The following is a 20,580-nucleotide window of genomic DNA, read 5'->3' as shown; positions in this document are numbered from 1 at the left end:
GATATCTAGCATGCTAGATATTTTTCTGGGGTCGGCGACGCGTCTGCGAGCGTCTTTGATGCGTTGTTGGCTCTTTCATACTAACAGATTGGCGAGCGTTCATCGGCCGCTAATCCCCCGCGATTTGCACGCGATAACAACCTGACCTGTCGGCGAGCTCAACGATTTGCAAATCGGCTTAAAATCCTGTAGTGTGAACTAGGCTTAAGCTCTATGAAATATAACATCAGCTGGTATGCTGGGTGATTAATTAATTATTGATCTCCTTAATTAGCAGATTAGCCTAGTTAACGAGTCATCCAGGTGGTACAAATGGTTTTCTGTTTGGCTTTAAAAGACATGTGTGGGTTTAAAACTTTAGCTTTTGCAGTTGAATTGGCTGTTTTAGAGGCTCAGTTCGTGTTATAGAATGGGTTTGATTAAAATTGCTGTTTTGGTAGTTCTTTATCACCAGTTAGTATGGCATGGTGAGTTTAATTAGTGTTTGCTTAAGTATATTTGTCTATTTCTTTTTTTTAAATGTCGAATTTGTTTCTCAGTATTCAGCTGTGCAGTCGAAGATGGATCCTTAGATTTCTCCTTGAGTGATGTTGGGAAAGTAGTTGGAGAAAAAGGTTTGTAGACCTGTGTTTCATAATCTAACATACTTTCTTACCAAAGTAATGAGTTTATACTAACTATTAGCAAAAAAAAGCGTATTTATCTTTGTCCCTCTCTCCAGGAAATTGTAACTCTGTCCAACTGCAGGGCACTTTTAGCCAGGATGATGTTGAAGGATCCAGTTTGGTCAATGCCACATTCAGCCAGGATTCTCCTGAGGGTTTTGGTTCTGTCAATGCCACCTTCAGCCAGGACTCTCCTGAGGGGTCCGGTTCTGTGAACGCCACCTTCAGCCAGGACTCTCCTGAGGGGTCCAGTTCTGTGAATGCCACCTTCAGCCAGGATTCTCCTGAGGGGTCCAGTTCTGTGAATGCCACCTTCAGCCAGGACTCTCCTGAGGGTTTTGGTTCTGTCAATGCCACCTTCAGCCAGGACTCTCCTGAGGGGTCCGGTTCTGTGAACGCCACCTTCAGCCAGGACTCTCCTGAGGGGTCCAGTTCTGTGAATGCCACCTTCAGCCAGGATTCTCCTGAGGGGTCCAGTTCTGTGAATGCCACCTTCAGCCAGGACTCTCCTGAGGGTTTCGGTTCTGTGAACGCCACCTTCAGCCAGGACTCTCCTGAGGGGTCCAGTTCTGTGAATGCCACCTTCAGCCAGGATTCTCCTGAGGGGTCCAGTTCTGTGAATGCCACCTTCAGCCAGGACTCTCCTGAGGGGTCCAGTTCTGTGAATGCCACCTTTAGCCAGGACTCTCCTGAGGGGTCCAGTTCTGTGAATGCCACCTTTAGCCAGGACTCTCCTGAGGGGTCCAGTTCTGTGAATGCCACCTTCAGCCAGGACTCTCCTGAGGGGTCCAGTTCTGTGAATGCCACCTTTAGCCAGGACTCTCCTGAGGGGTCCAGTTCTGTGAATGCCACCTTCAGCCAGGACTCTCCTGAGGGGTCTAGTTCTGTGAATGCCACCTTCAGCCAGGATTCTCCTGAGGGGTCCAGTTCTGTGAATGCCACCTTCAGCCAGGATGATGCTGAGGGGTCTAGTTCTGTGAATGCCACCTTCAGCCAGGATTCTCCTGAGGGGTCCAGTTCTGTGAATGCCACCTTTAGCCAGGACTCTCCTGAGGGGTCTGGTTCTGTGAACGCCACCTTCAGCCAGGACTCTCCTGAGGGGTCCAGTTCTGTGAATGCCACCTTCAGCCAGGACTCTCCTGAGGGGTCCGGTTCTGTGAACGCCACCTTCAGCCAGGACTCTCCTGAGGGGTCCAGTTCTGTGAACGCCACCTTCAGCCAGGACTCTCCTGAGGGGTCCGGTTCTGTGAACGCCACCTTCAGCCAGGACTCTCCTGAGGGGTCCGGTTCTGTGAACGCCACCTTCAGCCAGGACTCTCCTGAGGGGTCCGGTTCTGTGAACACCACGTTCAGCTAGGATGATGCTGATGGGTCTGGTTCTGTTTTAGCCCCTGTCTATTTAACTTGTCATGAGTCAAGATTCTGTGTAACAAAATAAATGTTTGTTTTGGAATGGGTTTCATGGTTTGCTTTGTCAACTACTTTCTTTTAGATTTGCTAAGGTTTTACAGCCACTTGGATTAGTTTGTGATGTCTTGATTGTCGGTTTTGCCCAAGAATTGTTCAGCAGTGAAGTACAGTGAACATTGATAGATGATAGGAAAAAGTGTCTACAAATGTCTGCAAATATTTATAGATGAGTGAATGATCCATCAAGGAGTCTTACTTGTGGAAACAGTTTGAAGGACTAGTTTGCCCAACATGAATCATTTATTCCCCATGATATTACTCTAAATTCTTGTTTTTTTCATCCATGAAACAAGGCTGAAGGGTATGTTTGTGACTAAGTGTCAGTCACAAAAAAAAAAACACTGTAAATGAAAATGATCCAAGAGTAGTCTGAGATTTTTGTTCATTCTTCTTTAAGATGTTTCGCTGTGACAAACAATCCAAAATGTCTGAACCCCCTTCTACACTGATATAGATTTCCCTGGAGCTATAGTAGGAAGTTCGCTTCTTATAAATAGAGCTTTTCTCTAGGGCGTCTGGTTTAAAGTTAAATCTGAAAATGTTTTAATTATTACCAATTCATAACTTCACACTGTCAACTTTTTACAATATTCTTATTAAAGATACTGTTAAATATCTAGGTATACACATTACAAAGGATAATGCCTCATTTGTATAATCTCGACATTTGGTATAATCTAGATAAGTGTAAATATTGTTTGAATTTGTGGTCTCAAAGAGTCATTTCTATTATTGGCCAAATATTTTTTACAAAAATGGAATGCTTTTCTAGACTCGTTTGCCCAGCTTACTCAATCTTATTTCCTCAGAATGCAATAAAAGCTATAAATCAAGCCAACTTCAATTTTATCTATAAAAACACACTACATAAGGAATCTTGGTTAAAGAGTATGAAGAAGGAGGGCTAAAAGCAATCGACATTGAATGTATTAATAAAACGAATCGGCTAAGATCCTTTTTGAAAAATTAAAATAGTTTTTGGCTTCATATCCCCAGTCAAGTCTTTATCAAATTAGGCGGCGTCAATCGTCTCCTTAGATGTTTATGACCTTAAAAAAACTCCCTGTAAAGTTATCAGTGTTTCATCAACAGGTTCTACTTTACTGGAAAATGATCTAAAAGCATAATTTCAGTCCTCACCACATCCCTTTGTGGAACTGTAGGTATGTGGTATTTAGGAATAAGTATTTATTTTACAAAAAAAAAAAAAAAGAGAGAAAAGAATATGGTCTGTAAGGCATATTTTGGATAATACCGGAGTCATTATGTCTTTTGAGACTTTCTGTTTAAAATTATTTGACATAAAACAGTATGCTAACATGATCAAAGCAATCCCACAATCTATAATTCAGATGTCTTTATCTCAAAGTAATGTAACCCCCTGTCTTCCTAAGCTTTTGGTGAATGGAGTTTCTCTTACTCACATTTACCCAATTTTACAATTCGTAAAGCCTGTGTGGATGAATTATATCCTTATTCTTCAAATAAAAAATTCCAGTGCTGAATTTTAAGAACAAAATATCTTCAATTTCCAGTTGCACCAAAAGCAACGGAGATGCACTTTCAAATTCTGAATGGAGTGTATCCATCTAGAGAATAGGGTTATCTCCTAACTTTGAAGACCTGTATTAACAAAGGAAATGTAAATGTTGGTATTTTTATGAAAGATGAAACACATGACATGGCAGTTAACACATTTATTTTTCTTAGGAAATAATTTTTACACAATAATTATGGTTGTTAAAATTGTTCAATAAAGTACGTAATACAAAAAACAATAGAAAAAGAAAAAAACTTTCACTTTTCATGACTTGTGCGGCATAGATTATGGGTCCGAGCTCAAGGAGTTCCCCTTTCTCTCCTTTTCCTTTTATCACAACTAAAATGTTTGTTTGCAAGCTATGATTATTTTTGTATTCAAATATAAATATTCAGCCTGTAGCCTAATTCAGACTATGACTATGAAATACTTTGTTACACTCATCAGTAATTACGCCACCGGCCTCGTGCCGTTCTCCCGCGGCCGTCAGCCTCGTCCTGCTCGCCGCAGTAAACATGATGAACATTTTCTCAGTCTAGAAGGCTCCAAATTCAAAAATAATTTCACATAAATTACCCATTTTAAATACACATTCCTCTTTACAAGCCGGATTCCTTGTTGCACGTCCCTGTGCATTTTTAAAATACAAAAATGTTAAAAAATCAAAAATACAGTAGTTCATTTTGATACATGGTGTGGCTTGTATTTTGTAGTTTATTTTGATACACTTAAAATTAAGATATTTGGTATTTTATTTGAAAAAAACATTGTGATGTATCTTTGCCCAACCCAGACTGTTATTATCATCGTGATTAAGTCTCTTTTGAGTATGTGGTTCATGACTTGGTTCAAATGTTTTCATGGTGCTGGTGCTGGACATTCAGACTTTGCGGAAAGTAGTATATTAATATTGTATTCAGTAAAATAAGCAATGAGCTGCTTATTAATTGTGAACATTGTCTTAAAATGCTGGGGGGGTGGGGGGGGGGGGATTGTCATTCATGTTGTTCATAATGTTATTTAGCACTTTTTTTTGTGATCAACTTTTTATTTGTCTTTAGAAATAACATACATTCAAACAAACAAACAGGGAAGGGGGAGCAACAGACATATTATCCATAATTTAACAATATGAGAGAGGGAGAAAAAAATATATTTATCAAAAAAAAAAAAAAAAAACTTTATATAGTCATTCCTTTATAGTCCAATATGTTCGAAGATAAACATTGCCATGCATCAATGGTACTAGGTTTAGCCTTGTTAAAGGTGCTGTAATTTTTTAGGCCAAACTTTTTTTCTCCTCACTATCCGCTAGCTGTCTGTCTCCTGAACACACTCTAAAAAAACTGCAGTCTCGTTAGACACCCCAGGCTCCACAAACAGCAACAAAAACAAACTGGGCTAACCCGCACCACGAAACATAACAAACAGTGTTCCAGCCAATAACCGACAAGAAGGGGTGGGGGTGGGGTTTGGGGGGTTAGTGCGCGGATGAGGAAGAGGGGGGTCTAGCTAGCCTCCGTTTTGTTTGACAATAGTTTGAACGTCAACAAGAAGTGACGTCACCCAGGATCGCTTAGAGAACCTTTAATTCATGCTGTTGTACATTCACAACAAGTCACTATTTCATAGAGGCTATGAATCCAATATGTTTTTGCACACATGTGCGGGGTACACCAATTCTGTATAAGTGTCTTCTTTGCAGCTGTAAACCCAGCAAACAACATTATCTTTTGCAATGAACTTATACAGGAGTCAGAATCATCATTGAGAAGACATAAACCTGGATTAGATATATAATCAATTTGTAGTAAGGAGGACAATACCAAGCTTACATTAGTCCATAGGTTGACGACAATTGGCCACTCCCAAAACATGAAGAAAAGTAACTGATGATGCAGTGCTACAGATATGGCAGTCATAGGTTGATTGCAGGTTAATTTTGAACCTCTCGGCCACCGTAGTTATGTATGCCCTATGGATGACCAGAGCCCGTCAACGGAGAGCCTGCCCACTCCCTATTAAGTCCTATGTACCGAATTTTGGTTGTAGTTCCACCAGAGTTCCACTGGGGGCGATCGCCCGAGTGCAAAATGAATGGGAGTCTATGGAGCTAGACGGCTAAATGTGTCTCTTTCACCGATTGCCATTGAGAAATCTCAGATTTGATTGTAGGTTTTGCAAGTTCAACATGGGTTATAGGTCGAAAGTTGAATGAACGAGTACTTAATGTCCTTTCGATTTCTTACAGGTTGAGTTGTTGTTATCCATAACACGCTAGCATTCTGCTAATGAACACTGATTGGTCAGTGAAGGACTGGTTACGACCAGAGATACCGCTTGATGGCATTGTGGCATCCGAAGCGGGAACAGAATGTATTCTAGCAGAAACTCTTCTAGCACGTGTGTTTACCTGTCTCCGCTGTGTTGTGTGTTTACCAGTTGTCGATGCCTCGAGAGAAAAGAAAGTGCAGAGCCCGAAAGCACCAAAGTGACTGAAGGATTGCCGTAAAGCAGTATCTCTGGTCGTAAGATGTGTATGACGTCGTTGACATTTTAAAATACTTTTTAAAGCAAATAAGTAACTCTAAAAAATCTAACACCCAGCAATGTGTAATTTCTTTGTATCTCCTTTCGAATACAACATTCAAATTACTAGACAAAAAATTACATCCTGAGAAAAGTGGATTTTGAGGGGTATAGCTCCATAGATTCTGCACTCGTCCTGTGAGCGCCCTCATGTGGAATCAGAGTGGAACTGCAACCAGTCAGAAGCCGGAAGTGTAGCGAGAGTGAAACTTCTCCCCTTAATAGACATTCTCTGGGATGACTTTGAAATGGATTAGACGATGAGCCAAGTTATTTAGCACATTTTGAAACATACGATGCCAGATTTTTGGGTACGAAAAAAAGGTCAATCCACAATATTCCACAATCAATCTAATTTGAGTTTAAAAATTGCACAAATGTTAATAATCACGCATGTTAAACTGATGTTATTATATTTAGTTGACTATCTTTGCGTTTTCAATGTCATACATGCAGCAAATTTTGCATAGGCCTATTACTTTTTTTTGCACCACATAAAACAGAAAATGTATGACTTATATATAAATATATAAACTTATCCTGGGAGATACAACTTATGAAATCTATCAAAATCTATCTAAATATATGAAATATAAAAAACTCTAGATTGAGGTTTAAAGTGACATGAAAGTATGATATGCATTTTAGCTTTGCAGTTTTAATACGCTTTTGAGTATTAAACAAATAAAAATGCTGTCTTTTTGTCCATTGTTTGTGTTTTCTAAATTCGCATTACTAAAAAGGGGGAAAATACACACAATATACATGTACAAACACACACAGGCATAAACAGAAGATAAGTGAGATGTGCCACTCAATTATTTAATCAATTTACTTTAATATTGTGATATGTCGTCTTGTGTCCCTCTTCATTTACTTTGGTGAACCTGTAGAAAATCACTTTTCATTATAACCAGTACTACTGTGATTTATATGATCTTTGTGAAATACATTTTATGAAACCTGAATTTTAATATGAAACAAATCTGAGGGTTGGGAATAAATCACATGTGCTCTTGCTTTATTTCGGGGGAGGAGGGGTGTGTGTCATGTGACGCTGCGCTGGTTTCTGTCAGGTCCTGTAAGCGAATGTAAAACGCTTCCTTGTATCACACACTGTATCTGTTTGCTGTCTTTCATTGATCGACTGAAGTACCTACCCTGAGCTAAACATGTCTGGAAGAGGCAAAGGCGGTAAAGGACTCGGGAAAGGAGGCGCTAAGCGTCACCGTAAAGTTTTGCGCGATAACATCCAGGGAATCACCAAACCCGCTATTCGCCGTCTGGCTCGCCGCGGCGGCGTCAAGCGCATCTCCGGTCTGATCTACGAGGAGACCCGCGGAGTGTTGAAGGTGTTTCTGGAGAACGTGATCCGCGATGCCGTCACCTACACCGAGCACGCCAAGAGAAAGACCGTCACCGCCATGGATGTTGTGTACGCGCTGAAGAGACAGGGACGCACCCTGTACGGCTTCGGGGGATAAACGCCTGAAACCAGGAGAAACCACACAAACCCAACGGCTCTTTTAAGAGCCACACACTCTGCCACAGAAAGAGTCAATGTTTTGACCATGTTAACCATATAAAATTATTTTAAAACGTCTTGAGTTTGTTATCTACAGTGAAGTGAGGAATCACTAATAAATCAAGACTTTAAAAAAAAATTTGATCTTAAACATTTGTTTTAATTTTTAGGTGTGATCTGTTAGTGTTAAATGGTAATCAATTTAACAAATAACTGTTTTGGAAAAAAAATAACAATTAAATATTAGATCAAAACAGTTAGGTTACCACAGTTAACAGAAGTGAGGATGCAGATGAAAATGTTATTTTTACTTGCACAAATGGTCAAATGAGCTTTTGTTTGCTTTTTCTGTCATTTAAACATCTCAACAATAGTGACAATAGTTTCACGAGGATAAACTGTTTTAAAGGGTGTCTGTGTGTTCGCCTCTTTTCTCCAGAACTCCCTCAATGGATTTATAAGGGGTTTAAAAATTACTCGATGATGCAAAATATTAGAAACGCTTGTTTTCTCAAAAAGTATTGAATAAAAGAGCGGGAAAAGAAACAATTAAACTTAGGAGAGGGTGTCGTTCAAACTGGGGCAGTGGGCGGGACTATCATTTATCCGCCTGTGATTGGCTCTTTGTCCTCTCGAGTTGTCCAATGAAATATGAGGTTTTGGGTTTGGCCTATGAAAACAGTCAATCAGAAATAACCCGTATGGCTTCAAAAATTAGCATAGGGCAGTGAATAAAATCCTCTGTATCGCACTCGAGTTCACATTGATTCGTCAGTCTTGTGATTTCGCGTCATCATGCCTGAACCAGCAAAGTCCGCCCCTAAGAAGGGCTCAAAGAAGGCCGTCACCAAGACCGCTGTCAAGGGAGGAAAGAAGCGCAGAAAGTCCAGGAAGGAGAGCTACGCCATCTATGTCTACAAAGTCCTGAAGCAGGTTCATCCTGACACCGGCATCTCCTCCAAGGCGATGGGCATCATGAACTCTTTCGTCAACGACATCTTCGAGCGCATCGCCGGTGAGTCGTCTCGCCTCGCGCACTACAACAAGCGCTCCACCATCACTTCTAGAGAGATCCAGACCGCCGTGCGTCTGCTGCTGCCCGGAGAGCTGGCCAAACACGCCGTGTCCGAGGGCACAAAGGCCGTCACCAAATACACCAGCTCGAAGTGAGGCGTGCCCGACCTCAACTACCCAAAGGCTCTTTTAAGAGCCACACATCTTCTCAGATAAAGAGCTTTTCTGTATTTAATTTATTTAGTCTTGATCCCATGACAATTTTGATTAATTTGTTCATAGAAACACAACACTAGTCTCAGTTTTCTGAGGAGATCTAGGCTGAACATGTTTCATAACCCTAATCACTTTCAGTCTGTCATTAGTTTAAAATTGTAGAAGTGAAGTTGTCTTTTTCTTCCTTGTGTAAATGGTCTACTCGCAGCATTACCCACCGTGTGTAAATATCGGCAACACCAGTGCAAACCGTTCCTTACATTTGAAACTTGCTCAGACTGTTACCTTCCAACAACAGGCATTATACCAATAAAAATAAATCATACTAATTAAAGTAAGGAATCACTGTTTAAATTTTAAGAGAAAATAAAATATCTACCTGAAAAAATAGTCTTAAAAGATGGATTTGCTGAAGTACAGCCACAATTACCCTGATGTGCTGACACTTTTTAAAGAATAAAGATGATAGTGTTTTGTACATTGATCTTTTTTTTTGTACTATTTAAAACAAGTCATACACTTTAGTTTTATTGTTTTAATTTCATTCCAGATGAAAGTACAATTTAGAAACTTTATTTCCCTGGATTTTCTATTTATATGTGTGTTTGAGTAAAATGAACATTCTATGGGACCCAGGAATAGACTTGTGTCCACTGTAGTGTACATTATATTTTAGTAAATTTCTCTGACGCCATACATGTCACATGTCATAACCTGGGTGTCCTGTAAAGAGCACATTCAGGGCTTTTCAGAGATACCAAATGTCTGGAGGTTTCACCATGAAAACAACTTCTCCTTGGTCTTTAACATGTCTGACATTAATTTAGTGATCAAATGTAGCACCCTTATGGAAATATGATACTATATTGTAGTTATAATTTAAATTTAACTTTTCAATTTAATTTAACTTCCATCCATCCATCTTCTTCCGCTTATCCGGGGCCGGGTCGCGGGGGCAGCAGTCTAAGCAGACATGCCCAGACTTCCCTCTCCCTAGCCACTTCCTCCAGCTCTTCCGGGGGGACTCCGAGGCGTTCCCAGGCCAGCCGGGAGACATAGTCTCTCCAGCGTGTCCTAGGTCTTCCCCGGGGTCTCCTCCAGGTGGGACGCGCCCGGAACACCTTCCCGGGAAGGCGTCCAGGAGGCATCCGGAACAGATGCCCGAGCCACCTCAGCTGACCCCTCTCGATGTGGAGAAGCAGCGGCTCTACTCTGAGCTCCTCCCGAGTGACCGAGCTCCTCACCCTATCTCGAAGGGATCGCCCAGCCACCCTGCGGAGAAAGCTCATTTCGGCCGCCTGTATCCGGGATCTTGTTCTTTCGGTCATGACCCAAAGCTCATGACCATAGGTGAGAGTAGGAACGCAGATTGACCGGTAAATCGAGAGCTTCGCCTTGCGGCTCAGCTCTTTCTTCACCACGACAGACCGGTACATCGACCGCATTACTGCAGAAGCTGCACCGATCCGTCTGTCAATCTCCCGTTCCATCCTTCCCTCACTCGTGAACAAAATCCCAAGATACTTAAACTCCTCCACTTGAGGCAAGAACTCTCCACCAACCTGAAGTAGGCAAGCCACCTTTTTCCGACTGAGGACCATGGCCTCGGATTTGGAGGTGCTGATTCTCATCCCAGCCGCTTCACACTTGGCTGCAAACCGTCCTAGTGCATGCTGAAGGTCCTGGTCTGAAGGGGCCAACACGACAACATCATCTGCAAAGAGCAGAGACGAAATCGTGTTGTTCCCAAACCCGACACCCTCCGGCCCCTGGCTGCGCCTAGAAATTCTGTCCATAAAAATTATGAACAGAACCGGCGACAAAGGGCAGCCCTGCCGGAGTCCAACATGCACCGGGAAGAAGTCTGACTTACTGCCGGCAATGCGAACCAAGCTCCTGCTTCGGTCGTACAGGGACCGGACAGCCCTTAGCAAAGGACCCCGGACCCCATACTCCCGGAGCACCCTCCACAGGCCGCCACGAGGGACACAGTCGAATGCCTTCTCCAAATCCACAAAGCACATGTGGATTGGTTGGGCAAACTCCCATGAACCCTCCAGCACCCTGTAGAGGGTATAGAGCTGGTCCAGTGTTCCACGGCCCGGACGAAAACCGCATTGTTCCTCCTGAATCCGAGGTTCTACTATCGGCCGTATTCTCCTCTCCAGTACCCTGGCATAGACTTTCCCAGGGAGGCTGAGAAGTGTGATCCCCCTGTAGTTAGAACACACCCTCCGGTCCCCCTTCTTAAAAAGAGGGACCACCACCCCGGTCTGCCATCCCAGAGGCACTGTCCCCGACCGCCACGCGATGCTGCAGAGACGTGTCAACCAAGACAGCCCCACAACATCCAGAGACTTGAGGTACTCGGGGCGGATCTCATCCACCCCCGGCGCCTTGCCACCGAGGAGTTTCTTGACTACCTCGGTGACTTCAGCTTGGGTGATGGACGAGTCCACCCCTGAGCCCTCAGCCTCTGCTTCCTCAATGGAAGACGTGACGGCGGGATTGAGGAGATCCTCGAAGTATTCCTTCCACCGTCCGACGACATCCCCAGTTGAGGTCAACAGCTGCCCACCTCCACTGTAAACAGCGATGGTAGGGCACTGCTTTCCTCTCCTGAGGCGCCGGACGGTTTGCCAGAATCTCTTCGAGGCCAGCCGATAGTCCTTTTCCATGGCCTCACCGAACTCCTCCCAGGCCCGAGTTTTTGCCTCCACAACCACCCGGGCTGCAGTTCGCTTGGCCTGCCGGTACCCGTCAGCTGCCTCAGGAGTCCCACAAGCCAACCAGGCCCGATAGGACTCCTTCTTCAGCTTGACGGCATCCTTTACTTCCGGTGTCCACCACCGGGTTCGGGGATTGCCGCCTCGACAGGCACCGGAGACCTTACGGCCACAGCTCCGAGCGGCTGCTTCGACAATGGAGGTGGAGAACATGGTCCACTCGGACTCAATATCTCCAGCCTCCCTCGGGATCCGGTCGAAGCTCCGCCGGAGGTGGGAGTTGAAGATCTCTCTGACAGGAGACTCGGCCAAACGTTCCCAGCAGACCCTTACAGTACGCTTGGGTCTGCCGAGTCTGTCCAGCTTCCTCTTCCGCCATCGGATCCAACTCACCACCAGGTGGTGATCAGTTGACAGCTCCGCCCCTCTCTTTACCCGAGTGTCCAAAACATACGGCCGCAGGTCAGATGAAACGACCACAAAGTCGATCATCGACCTTCGAGCGGTGTTCAGTTATTGGACTTCTGTGCTAGTTACAGTTTGTCCATAACGAACACCATGTTCAAACATAAGGGTGTCCATCAGTACACGTGGCACCAGGACACCCTAATTTAACTTTAATTTAATTTAACTTTTCAAATTGTATTTAATAAACCAACATCTCAGTAAAACGTTATCGGGTTTGATTTCACATTACTTTTTATTTACCATTTGTTTCTTATGCTCTAAACAATGTGATGACATGAAGAAGAAAAAAAACTAAATTCAAAAAAACTTTTTTTGTCTGGCTCTCAGGAGGATAAAATATTGACAACATTACTTACAAATTTCAAGTAAGAACATACCTGTAATTTATAGAGCATTTGTTTTCAGAAAATGAACACTGGTAAAACAAATTACATCGCTAATATAGAGATACTTTAGTTATCATTTAATAATAATTTGAGATACAACATTGTAAAAGTAATTGTTTCTATATGACCAATGACTGTGCTAATGACAATATCTTATTGTTCAATAATTGTACATGCTAAATATGTTTATAGTATGAGCTCTAGATTTTTATTTGAACTAGATTAGAGGGCCATCACTCCCTTTATAAGTGAATTGTTGAAACTAGTTGAAACTGGAAGGGGATTTACAGTCAAAGACCCAGAACCAGATATAATGAAGGAAGACCCGGAGTCAGAATTATAATAAATTGAAGAAAAGTTTTACTGAAGATAGTTTGCAGTTTCATCAGCAGAAATCAGCTTCAAAACTCACGATGAGTTTGTAGGCGGCCCCGCTTGCAGTTACACACACACACACACACACACACACACACACACACACACCTCCATCGTTAATGTAGTTAGGCACGTCGTGACCTTCCAGGTCGCAGATTTGGGTTGCTGAGTACCAGCCTGTCGAAAAAAACAAGTCAGTCCAACTCCAATAATGCAGTTGTTCCTTAACTTGTAACCAAGAAGACTAACACACACACCGACACACACACAAACACCGACACACACACACACACACACACACACACACACACACACACACACACACACACACACACACACAGTTTTTCCAAGGTTGGATTTTACCAGGCTCCAACTATAAACAGGAGAATCTTCTCAAAACATCAATATAATACATTCTTTCTCTCAAGGAGAGGACACTTTAATATAACACAGTAAAATAAAGCTTTAACAAATAAATGGTCCTTTAAACTATTGGTTCCAATGACCCTTATGTGTTTTAACACTTTGAAGAACTTTTTCAGACAAAACAAGTCCATATAATATCTGGAAGCCGGGCTAAATGAGCAAGCGCTGTTACTGCATTCACATATCAAATACAGACATTAGAGAATACATGAAAATAACATTTCAGTGATCACACTGGTAACTTCTAACAAAGTAAAATCTCATAATCCTGAGAAATAATTCAACTCATGTGATATTGAGTTTTGATTGATGTAAAGTTTGTTTAATTTATTTTAATAGTGATTTCTGTGGACTAGACAGAAAATTCAACAATACTTTTGAAAAAAAAAAAAAAACACCCGCCAAATCCAATGTGTGGATAATTCCGCTGTGAAAAAGTCTGCAGATGAGTGGAAATAACGACTGGAGATATTAGCAAAATACAGACCATAAGGTTTTTGAGAGACTTTAAAAAATGGTCCAATAAAAGATAAGATGTACAGTTTAATAAAATACACTGCAAATATTCTGGTAAAAATCAATTACTCAATTACTTATATCTTTTTTGATACAAATGATTGCTCTTGAAGTTATGGTCTTACTTTGTAAATTCTGAGGTTGGTGTTGTGCCATATTATGACCATGGATTTTATTCATTGGAACAAAATAAAGATAAACAATGTTTGCATCCACACTTTTACATGGACTCTGAGTGAGTGAGCAAGTATAACGTGCAAACACTCTTAATGGAAAGCCATACCATTCTGAGTTCCTCTTAACGCAAGTTATTTGTTTTCCAATGTATTGATTGACAGCTCTCCTGTCCTCATGTTGAGAGAAATCATGAGTGCTGAGGCTTTGTGTGCGCTGTGAACATGATGCTTATTGTAGTTGTATATGCAGGCATTTACTGATCCCACAAAAACACATTGTAGTGTTCCTTCTTGTGTAATTCATTTGATAAACTACACACATAGATGTATCTCAGAACTAGATATCAGAACTAGAAATGTATTATTGAACCGAACACCAGCAGCGTGTGCTGCTCACCAGCCCGTGCTTGTATATTGTATAACACCCACTCACTCCCGGTAACCACAGGAGTAAAATCAAGGTGGCCACTCTAGTGGAGTCAATATGCAATTACACCACACATGTATATAACACTGCACCAACACCTTTCGAGAACGGTCAATTCGTATTGCGTAGCTAATAACGCAGTGGGGAAACAACTTTTCCTCGAGAATATTGAAACTTATATTTTAAATGCAGTGCAGCTGCACAGCAAACACCAGCAGAGCGTCTAGCTCGCCCATTGGCTGTGCTGCAGCAACTGCATCGTCGAAGTAGCTCAGACGTGCAAACCAATCAGGAGCTAGCGCGTCAGAGCCCATCAGAATGGACGTGAGTTACGCTAAGCGCTTCAGCCAGCGGCAGCCCGAGCACATGGAGTTAAGCAAGCCTACGCCGGCTACGTCGCCAGATTTTGCGGGACAGGTTATATGGCGCGATCATACATGAATTTGCGAGATCTTGTGGGTCCTCGTGACTTCAGCTGTCAGTAATGGCCGCAGCCGCAGGAAGATGGCGACACTGGTCCTTCCGCGCCTCCTTTTCTCGCACTACTTCAGCCAAGTGCTTCAGCCAGCGGCAGCCCGAGCACGTGGAGTTAAGCGACCCCCGCGTGCCTCGCTTTCTCCATCACAATCGACTTCGCCGGTCCTGTTAACTCAGACGGCCTAGCGCCCCTCCCAGCGAGCAGCCGGTCTCGTCTCCATTGCGCCGTCTGAAAAAGAGTGGTCGAGCCCAGCTGACCCCGCCCCTCTCTCACAGTCTAGTGCTAACGCGAGGACTAACGGGCAATTTCCACCAACTTCGCAACGGCTGCGGATCCGCTCCGGAACGGCGGCGGAGTCAATAGGTTTCTATTAAAGTTTATGTCTGTATTTTCACTGACTGCGTTTCTCAGCCCCACCCTGCGGATGATACCCAGCTCATGACCTGCTAAACGCTACCCGCGCCCACAGGGACCTCGACCCAAGATTGTGTTGGACCCTGAGCCTCCGAAGACCTCCTAGCAACGAGAGAGAAAAGAGAGGGCCTGAGTCTCGCCGTGGCCGGACCACCCTCAAAGATGATTTAGTTAAAGGGTTAGTTCACCCAAAAATGAAAATAATGTCATTAATGACTCACCCTCATGTCGTTCTAAGCCCGTAAGACCTCCGTTCATCTTCGGAACACAGTTTAAGATATTTTAGATTTAGTCCGAGAGCTTTCTGTCCGTCCATTGAAACTGTATATACAGTATACTGTCCATGTCCATAAAGGTAAAAAAAACATCATCAAAGTAGTCCATGTGACATCAGTGGGTTAGTTAGAAGTTTTTGAAGCATCGAAAATACTTTTTGGTCCAAAAATAACACAAAATAAGACTTTATTCAGCATTGTATTCTCTCACGGGTCTGTTGTCAATCCTTCACAGTTACGCTGATATAGCTTGAATATAGCGTGCGTCTCCCTCAGACTGTAAACGAAGCTCGGGCGCACCGGATAACACGTCATCAGCGTCTTACGTCAGCAGCGTCACTGCGGAGTCCTGAACGCAGATTGACAACAGACCCGGGAGAGAATACAATGCTGAATAAAGTCTTATTTTGTGTTATTTTTGGACCAAAAAGTATTTTCGATGCTTCAAAAACTTCTAACTAACCCACTGATGTCACATGGACTACTTTGATGATGTTTTTATTACCTTTAAGGACATGGACAGTATACCGTATATACAGTTTCAATGGACGGACAGAAAGCTCTGGGACTAAATCTAAAATATCTTAAACTGTGTTCCGAAGATGAACGGAGGTCTTACGGGCTTAGAACGACATGAGGGTGAGTCATTAATGACATTATTTTCATTTTTGGGTGAACTAACCCTTTAAGCGAGTGGACGATCTGCAGGCACACTCCATGAGTTCGTCCTGCCTGGAGTTCGGGGTTGGTGATTCCAGAGTCACTCTTAAACCAAGACACAGTTACGTACCTAAAGCAGGGCCCGGTCCAGTGGTGTACCAATTGAAGACATATGTACAGCGGCCGGCTGGTCCTTCCCGTCCACATTTGTCAGGTTCTATAATTTGGAGGTCCGTCTGGTCGCTCTTATAAGTCTAACAAGTTACTGTCCATAAGCGCAAGATTGTCCTAGGAAGTATTACTGGCCATATGAGCCCTCATTATGTCATTAGAACCCAACTTAGGTCTGGTTCGTTGGTTTTTAAAATTTAAGCTTCAATAATCTCGAGGAAAGGAGTTTCCCCACTGCGTATTAGCTACGCAATACCGAGGTTACGTTAGTAACGGAGTACGTTTTAACTACCTGAACTTGTTGGATGTTTTACAGAAAGAGTAATGTATTCGACAATTTGGTTTAGGCTATTAAAGGGATACTTCACCGCTGGAAAGATGAATGTGTATTTAAATTGGGTCATGTATGTAGTAGAAATGTGAAATTATTTTAGAAGTTGGTGCCTTCTAGACTGAGAAAAGCCAGAAAATGTATTTTTGGCTCATTTGGATGAAAGACAACTCCCAGAATGCACTTGCTTCGATGCCATACGAGGCCACGCCTATCGGTTACAGAGGCCAGTATGGGAAGAATTTATTCAAATAGGCTACTAGTTGGCTTGAAACTGAAAAGACGGCATTTTATCGTAAATTTCCGTGACTAGTCTGCGCGGGCTCTTCCTCCTTACCGCCGGGCGGGTCTCGCTCCTCTACTGCAGCGGCTGCTCCGGCCGCCTCTGGTTCCTCCATCGTCCGCGGCTGTTCCTCGCTGTGTTGCGGCTCGTGCGGGTGGCCACGAGCGTCGGATTCATGTGCCAGATTTCGGGATGTCCTGGATTCGGCTTTTCATTTCTGTGGTCACCATTCATTATGTTTACATGCACGCCTTTTGTTTCAATCGGACTGAATTCATTCAAATTGGTGAATCTGAATGTAGTGAACGCTAAACAAGTGATCGGTTGATGTGCGTTTTAGCATTGTGAAGTAGAATGCATGACCTGCAAAGCTGGCACGTATGTGTTAGTGTCAAATAATGTAATAATGTAGGCATAGTGAATGGCGACTGTGGAAAGCAGGAGCCGAGACCCGGACATTTTGGGTGATCTCGAGGTCTGGTCTGGTGCGTGGGTCTGATGCGCGGATGGTGGAGGAGCGGAAGGCGGACGGAGCAGCTGATGCAGCGGAGGAGCAAGACCTGCTTGGCGGTCGGGAGGAAGAGCCTGGGCAATCCCGGCCGGGAATTGTCCGGGAAAAAAAGACGTATGGTCACCCCTACTTCTCAGCTTTCTCCACAGAGCAAGAGCCTGTTAGCTTAGCTTAAAAAAAGATGGCACACACTATTTGTACATTCTGTGAGTGAGATGGCACCCCCTTATGGGAGGGTTGAAAACATGCGGAACAGCGCCTTCTACTGGCTGTAGTTTTAGCTTCTGGCCAGGAAATACTCCGATGATGCAAAATGAAGAGTTTTGCATCATAGGAAGATTTTTTCTAAACTAAAAATACATAAATCTCTCGTCTCAGAGGAAAATGAGGCAGGGAAGCATGGTAATTCGGAAATACTGCAGGTTTTCTACTGATACAAAGCTTAATGCTAATCGGTGAAGTATCCCTTTAAAAATTTGGTTCAGAGAATGAGGTTTAGTGTTTTAGCAATTCAGAAAAAATGTAAGCACTTACTATAACTTATAGGGCAATCCTTTTTATCAAAAAAGATATAAGAATCAGAATTGATTTTTACCATGACGTTTGCAGTGTATTTTATTACACTGTACATCTTAGTAATTTGTGTTACTGAATATTTTATTGTACCATTTTTTTTAAGTTTCTCAAAAACCTACAGTCAGTAAATTATATGGTCTGTATTTTGCTAATCTCTCCAGTCCTAGCGTTATTTCAACTCATCTGATTTCAACTAATCGTTGATTTTGTTCTTTACACTCATTTAGAAACGAGCATTTTCTATTTTTCCAGCGTGTGAACATATCTCCGATACTACTCTCTATAAAAAACAATCGGATTGCTTTGATATCGCTAGTTATATCCAACTTTCCGAACTTCCGTTACTATCTCTAACGATAGCCCGCTAGCATTGCACGCGTGGCCTCGCCTATCGACCGTCTTATTTACACTCGAATCACTGAAATCGCTCTGTTTGTGTTGGAGTTTGTGTTTGTGCTTGTGCTTCGAATCGCTTGTTTGAGTTTGTGTTTGTGTTTGTGCTTGTGCTTCGAATCGCTTGTTTGTGTTTGAAGTTTGTGTCTGTGTTCGAACCGCTTTGGTTGTATTTGGAGTTTGTGTTTCGAATCGCTTAACTGTTAGTTTGTGAGCGTGTGAACATATCTCCGATACTACTCTCTATAAAAAACAATCGGATTGCTTTGATATCGCTGGTTATTTCCAACTTTCCGAACTTCCGTTACTATCTCTAACGTTAAGTTAGCCCGCTAGCATTAGCACGCGTGGTCTCGCCTATCGACCGTCTTATTTAAACTCGAATCACTGGAAGGATACGGGTTCTATCCATGATTTCAGTCCTAAATTAGTAGTGATATTGGTAGCATCACTGCTAATTTATTGTTCATCTGTCATAATGGCGAATACATCGGATGTGTGTCTAACGTTACCTCTGAGTGCAGGTGAGGACACGTTTGAGCTGCATTCGGTGCGGTTGGAGCTGGAGTCCATGGAGAAGCAGATCCGTGATCTGCTGGGGAGGCAGGCCGAGCTGCGAGACCGACGATCAGCGCTTGAAGCATCACGCGCCGATGCTCACAAGTCAGTGGTTAGTAACTTTTCGACTCCGGCCTCCTCTACTCCGTGTATTTCTCTGCACAGGACCCGAGCACCCCTGGTTTCGTTTACCCCGACACCGACACAGCACCATGGACCCTGGATGATGCCACAGCGGAAGACACGAGCCAGGACCAGAGCAAGGACCTCCCCGCCCCTCCCGGTCTTCGAGATCTCCACCCGGAACCGCTTCTCCCCTCTTCGCGAGACGGAGCGCAACGACGCTGTGATCATCGGCAGTTCCATGGTCCGGCATGTCCGCGCTACCTCAGGTAAAGGTATGGTGCGCACTCACTGCTTTCCTGGTGCTCGTGTTCTCGATGTCGCTGCGCAGGTCCCCGAGATCCTGAAAGGTGACGAGCGCGTCGGAGCTGTCGTGCTCACTGGGGTGAACGACATCAGGCTGCGGCAGACAGAGGTTCTGAAGAGGGACTACAGGAGCCTGATCGAGACGGTACGCAGAACATCGCCTGAAGCAAAGATCGTCGTGTCTGGACCGCTTCCCACGTACCGACAAGGACAAGAAAGGTTCAGTAGATTGTTTGCACTAAATGAATGGTTGATGTCATGGTGTAATGAACAGAGACTGCTCTTTGTAAATAATTGGAATCTGTTTTGGGAGCGACCTAGGCTCTACCGTGCTGATGGCCTGCACCCCAGCAGAATCGGAGCGACTGTTCTGTCGGACAACATCTCAAAGACGTTACACACCATATGACTAGTAAGTCAAAGTCCAAATCACATTCTTTGCTGTCCCAAATTAATTGATATAAGTACCAGTGTAGAACACTATATAGAAACTGAGTCTATTCCTCGTTTAGTGAGGCCAAACAATAAATCTACTGTAGGATCTAAGAAAAATCTAATTGTGATTAAACCAGAAAATCTCAATATTAGTGAACAAAAACAATTTCTAAAGCTAGGTCTTCTAAACATTAGATCGCTTACACCTAAGGCGGTTATTGTAAATGAAATGGTCACTGATAATTTTTTATTTAACACTGTGGCTAGATTAACAAATAAACAGACATCACCTGAATAAAATATTCCGTTACAATTTAATAGTAATGATTTCATGAATTTCTTCACTGAGAAAATAGAAAGCATCAGAAATACAATTGTAAATGTACAATCTTTGACAGCGTCTTATGATTCAGCCTCAATTATCGCCCCTCAAGAACAACTACAGCGCTTTACAACTATAGGACAGGAAGAGCTAAATAAACTTATCACTGCATCTAAAACAACAACTTGTTTATTAGATCCAATACCCACTAAACTACTGAAAGAA

The 20,580-nt window shown here is 43.1% G+C and overlaps 3 protein-coding genes across 4 annotated transcripts; all 3 read left to right on the top strand.

Moving 5' to 3' along the window:
- Positions 1-207: 207 nt before the first annotated feature.
- Positions 208-2,576, top strand: LOC306993262 (uncharacterized protein). 2 transcript variants are annotated; one of them, XM_079602936.1, is made up of 3 exons: positions 208-467; positions 540-614; positions 722-2,576. In XM_079602936.1, exons 1-3 carry the CDS (start codon positions 410-412, stop codon positions 2,020-2,022), a joined length of 1,434 nt encoding a protein of 477 aa, XP_079459062.1. In that variant the 5' UTR covers positions 208-409; the 3' UTR covers positions 2,023-2,576. The 2 variants fall into 2 exon arrangements, with proteins under 2 accessions (XP_079459062.1, XP_079459061.1); XM_079602935.1 differs by having other exon boundaries at positions 276-467; positions 695-2,457.
- Positions 2,577-7,436: 4,860 nt separating this feature from the next.
- On the top strand, positions 7,437-7,868 carry LOC306993297 (histone H4; the record flags this gene model as incomplete). Its single annotated transcript, XM_079602971.1, has 1 exon — positions 7,437-7,868. The coding sequence occupies one exon, from the start codon at positions 7,437-7,439 to the stop codon at positions 7,746-7,748; it is 312 nt and encodes a 103-aa protein (XP_079459097.1). The 3' UTR covers positions 7,749-7,868.
- Positions 7,869-8,583: 715 nt separating this feature from the next.
- LOC306993288 (histone H2B-like) lies at positions 8,584-8,959 on the top strand (the record flags this gene model as incomplete). Its single annotated transcript, XM_079602961.1, has 1 exon — positions 8,584-8,959. Exon 1 carries the CDS (start codon positions 8,585-8,587, stop codon positions 8,957-8,959), a length of 375 nt encoding a protein of 124 aa, XP_079459087.1. The 5' UTR covers position 8,584.
- Between the last annotated feature and the right edge of the window lie 11,621 nt (positions 8,960-20,580).

This window comes from Phoxinus phoxinus (assembly GCF_949152265.1).
Source record: "Phoxinus phoxinus genome assembly, chromosome: 25".
Classification (NCBI taxonomy): domain Eukaryota; kingdom Metazoa; phylum Chordata; class Actinopteri; order Cypriniformes; family Leuciscidae; genus Phoxinus; species Phoxinus phoxinus.
This window is presented reverse-complemented; position numbering and strand designations above follow the sequence as displayed.

Coding starts and splice junctions, on each gene's coding strand:
- LOC306993262 (XM_079602935.1), top strand. CDS start 410: ATGGGTTTGATTAAAATTGCTGTTTTGGTAGTTCTTTATCACCAGTTA. Junction 468..539: donor TCACCAGTTAGTATGGCATG/GTGAGTTTAATT, acceptor TTTGTTTCTCAG/TATTCAGCTGTGCAGTCGAA. Junction 615..694: donor GAAAGTAGTTGGAGAAAAAG/GTTTGTAGACCT, acceptor AGCAAAAAAAAG/CGTATTTATCTTTGTCCCTC.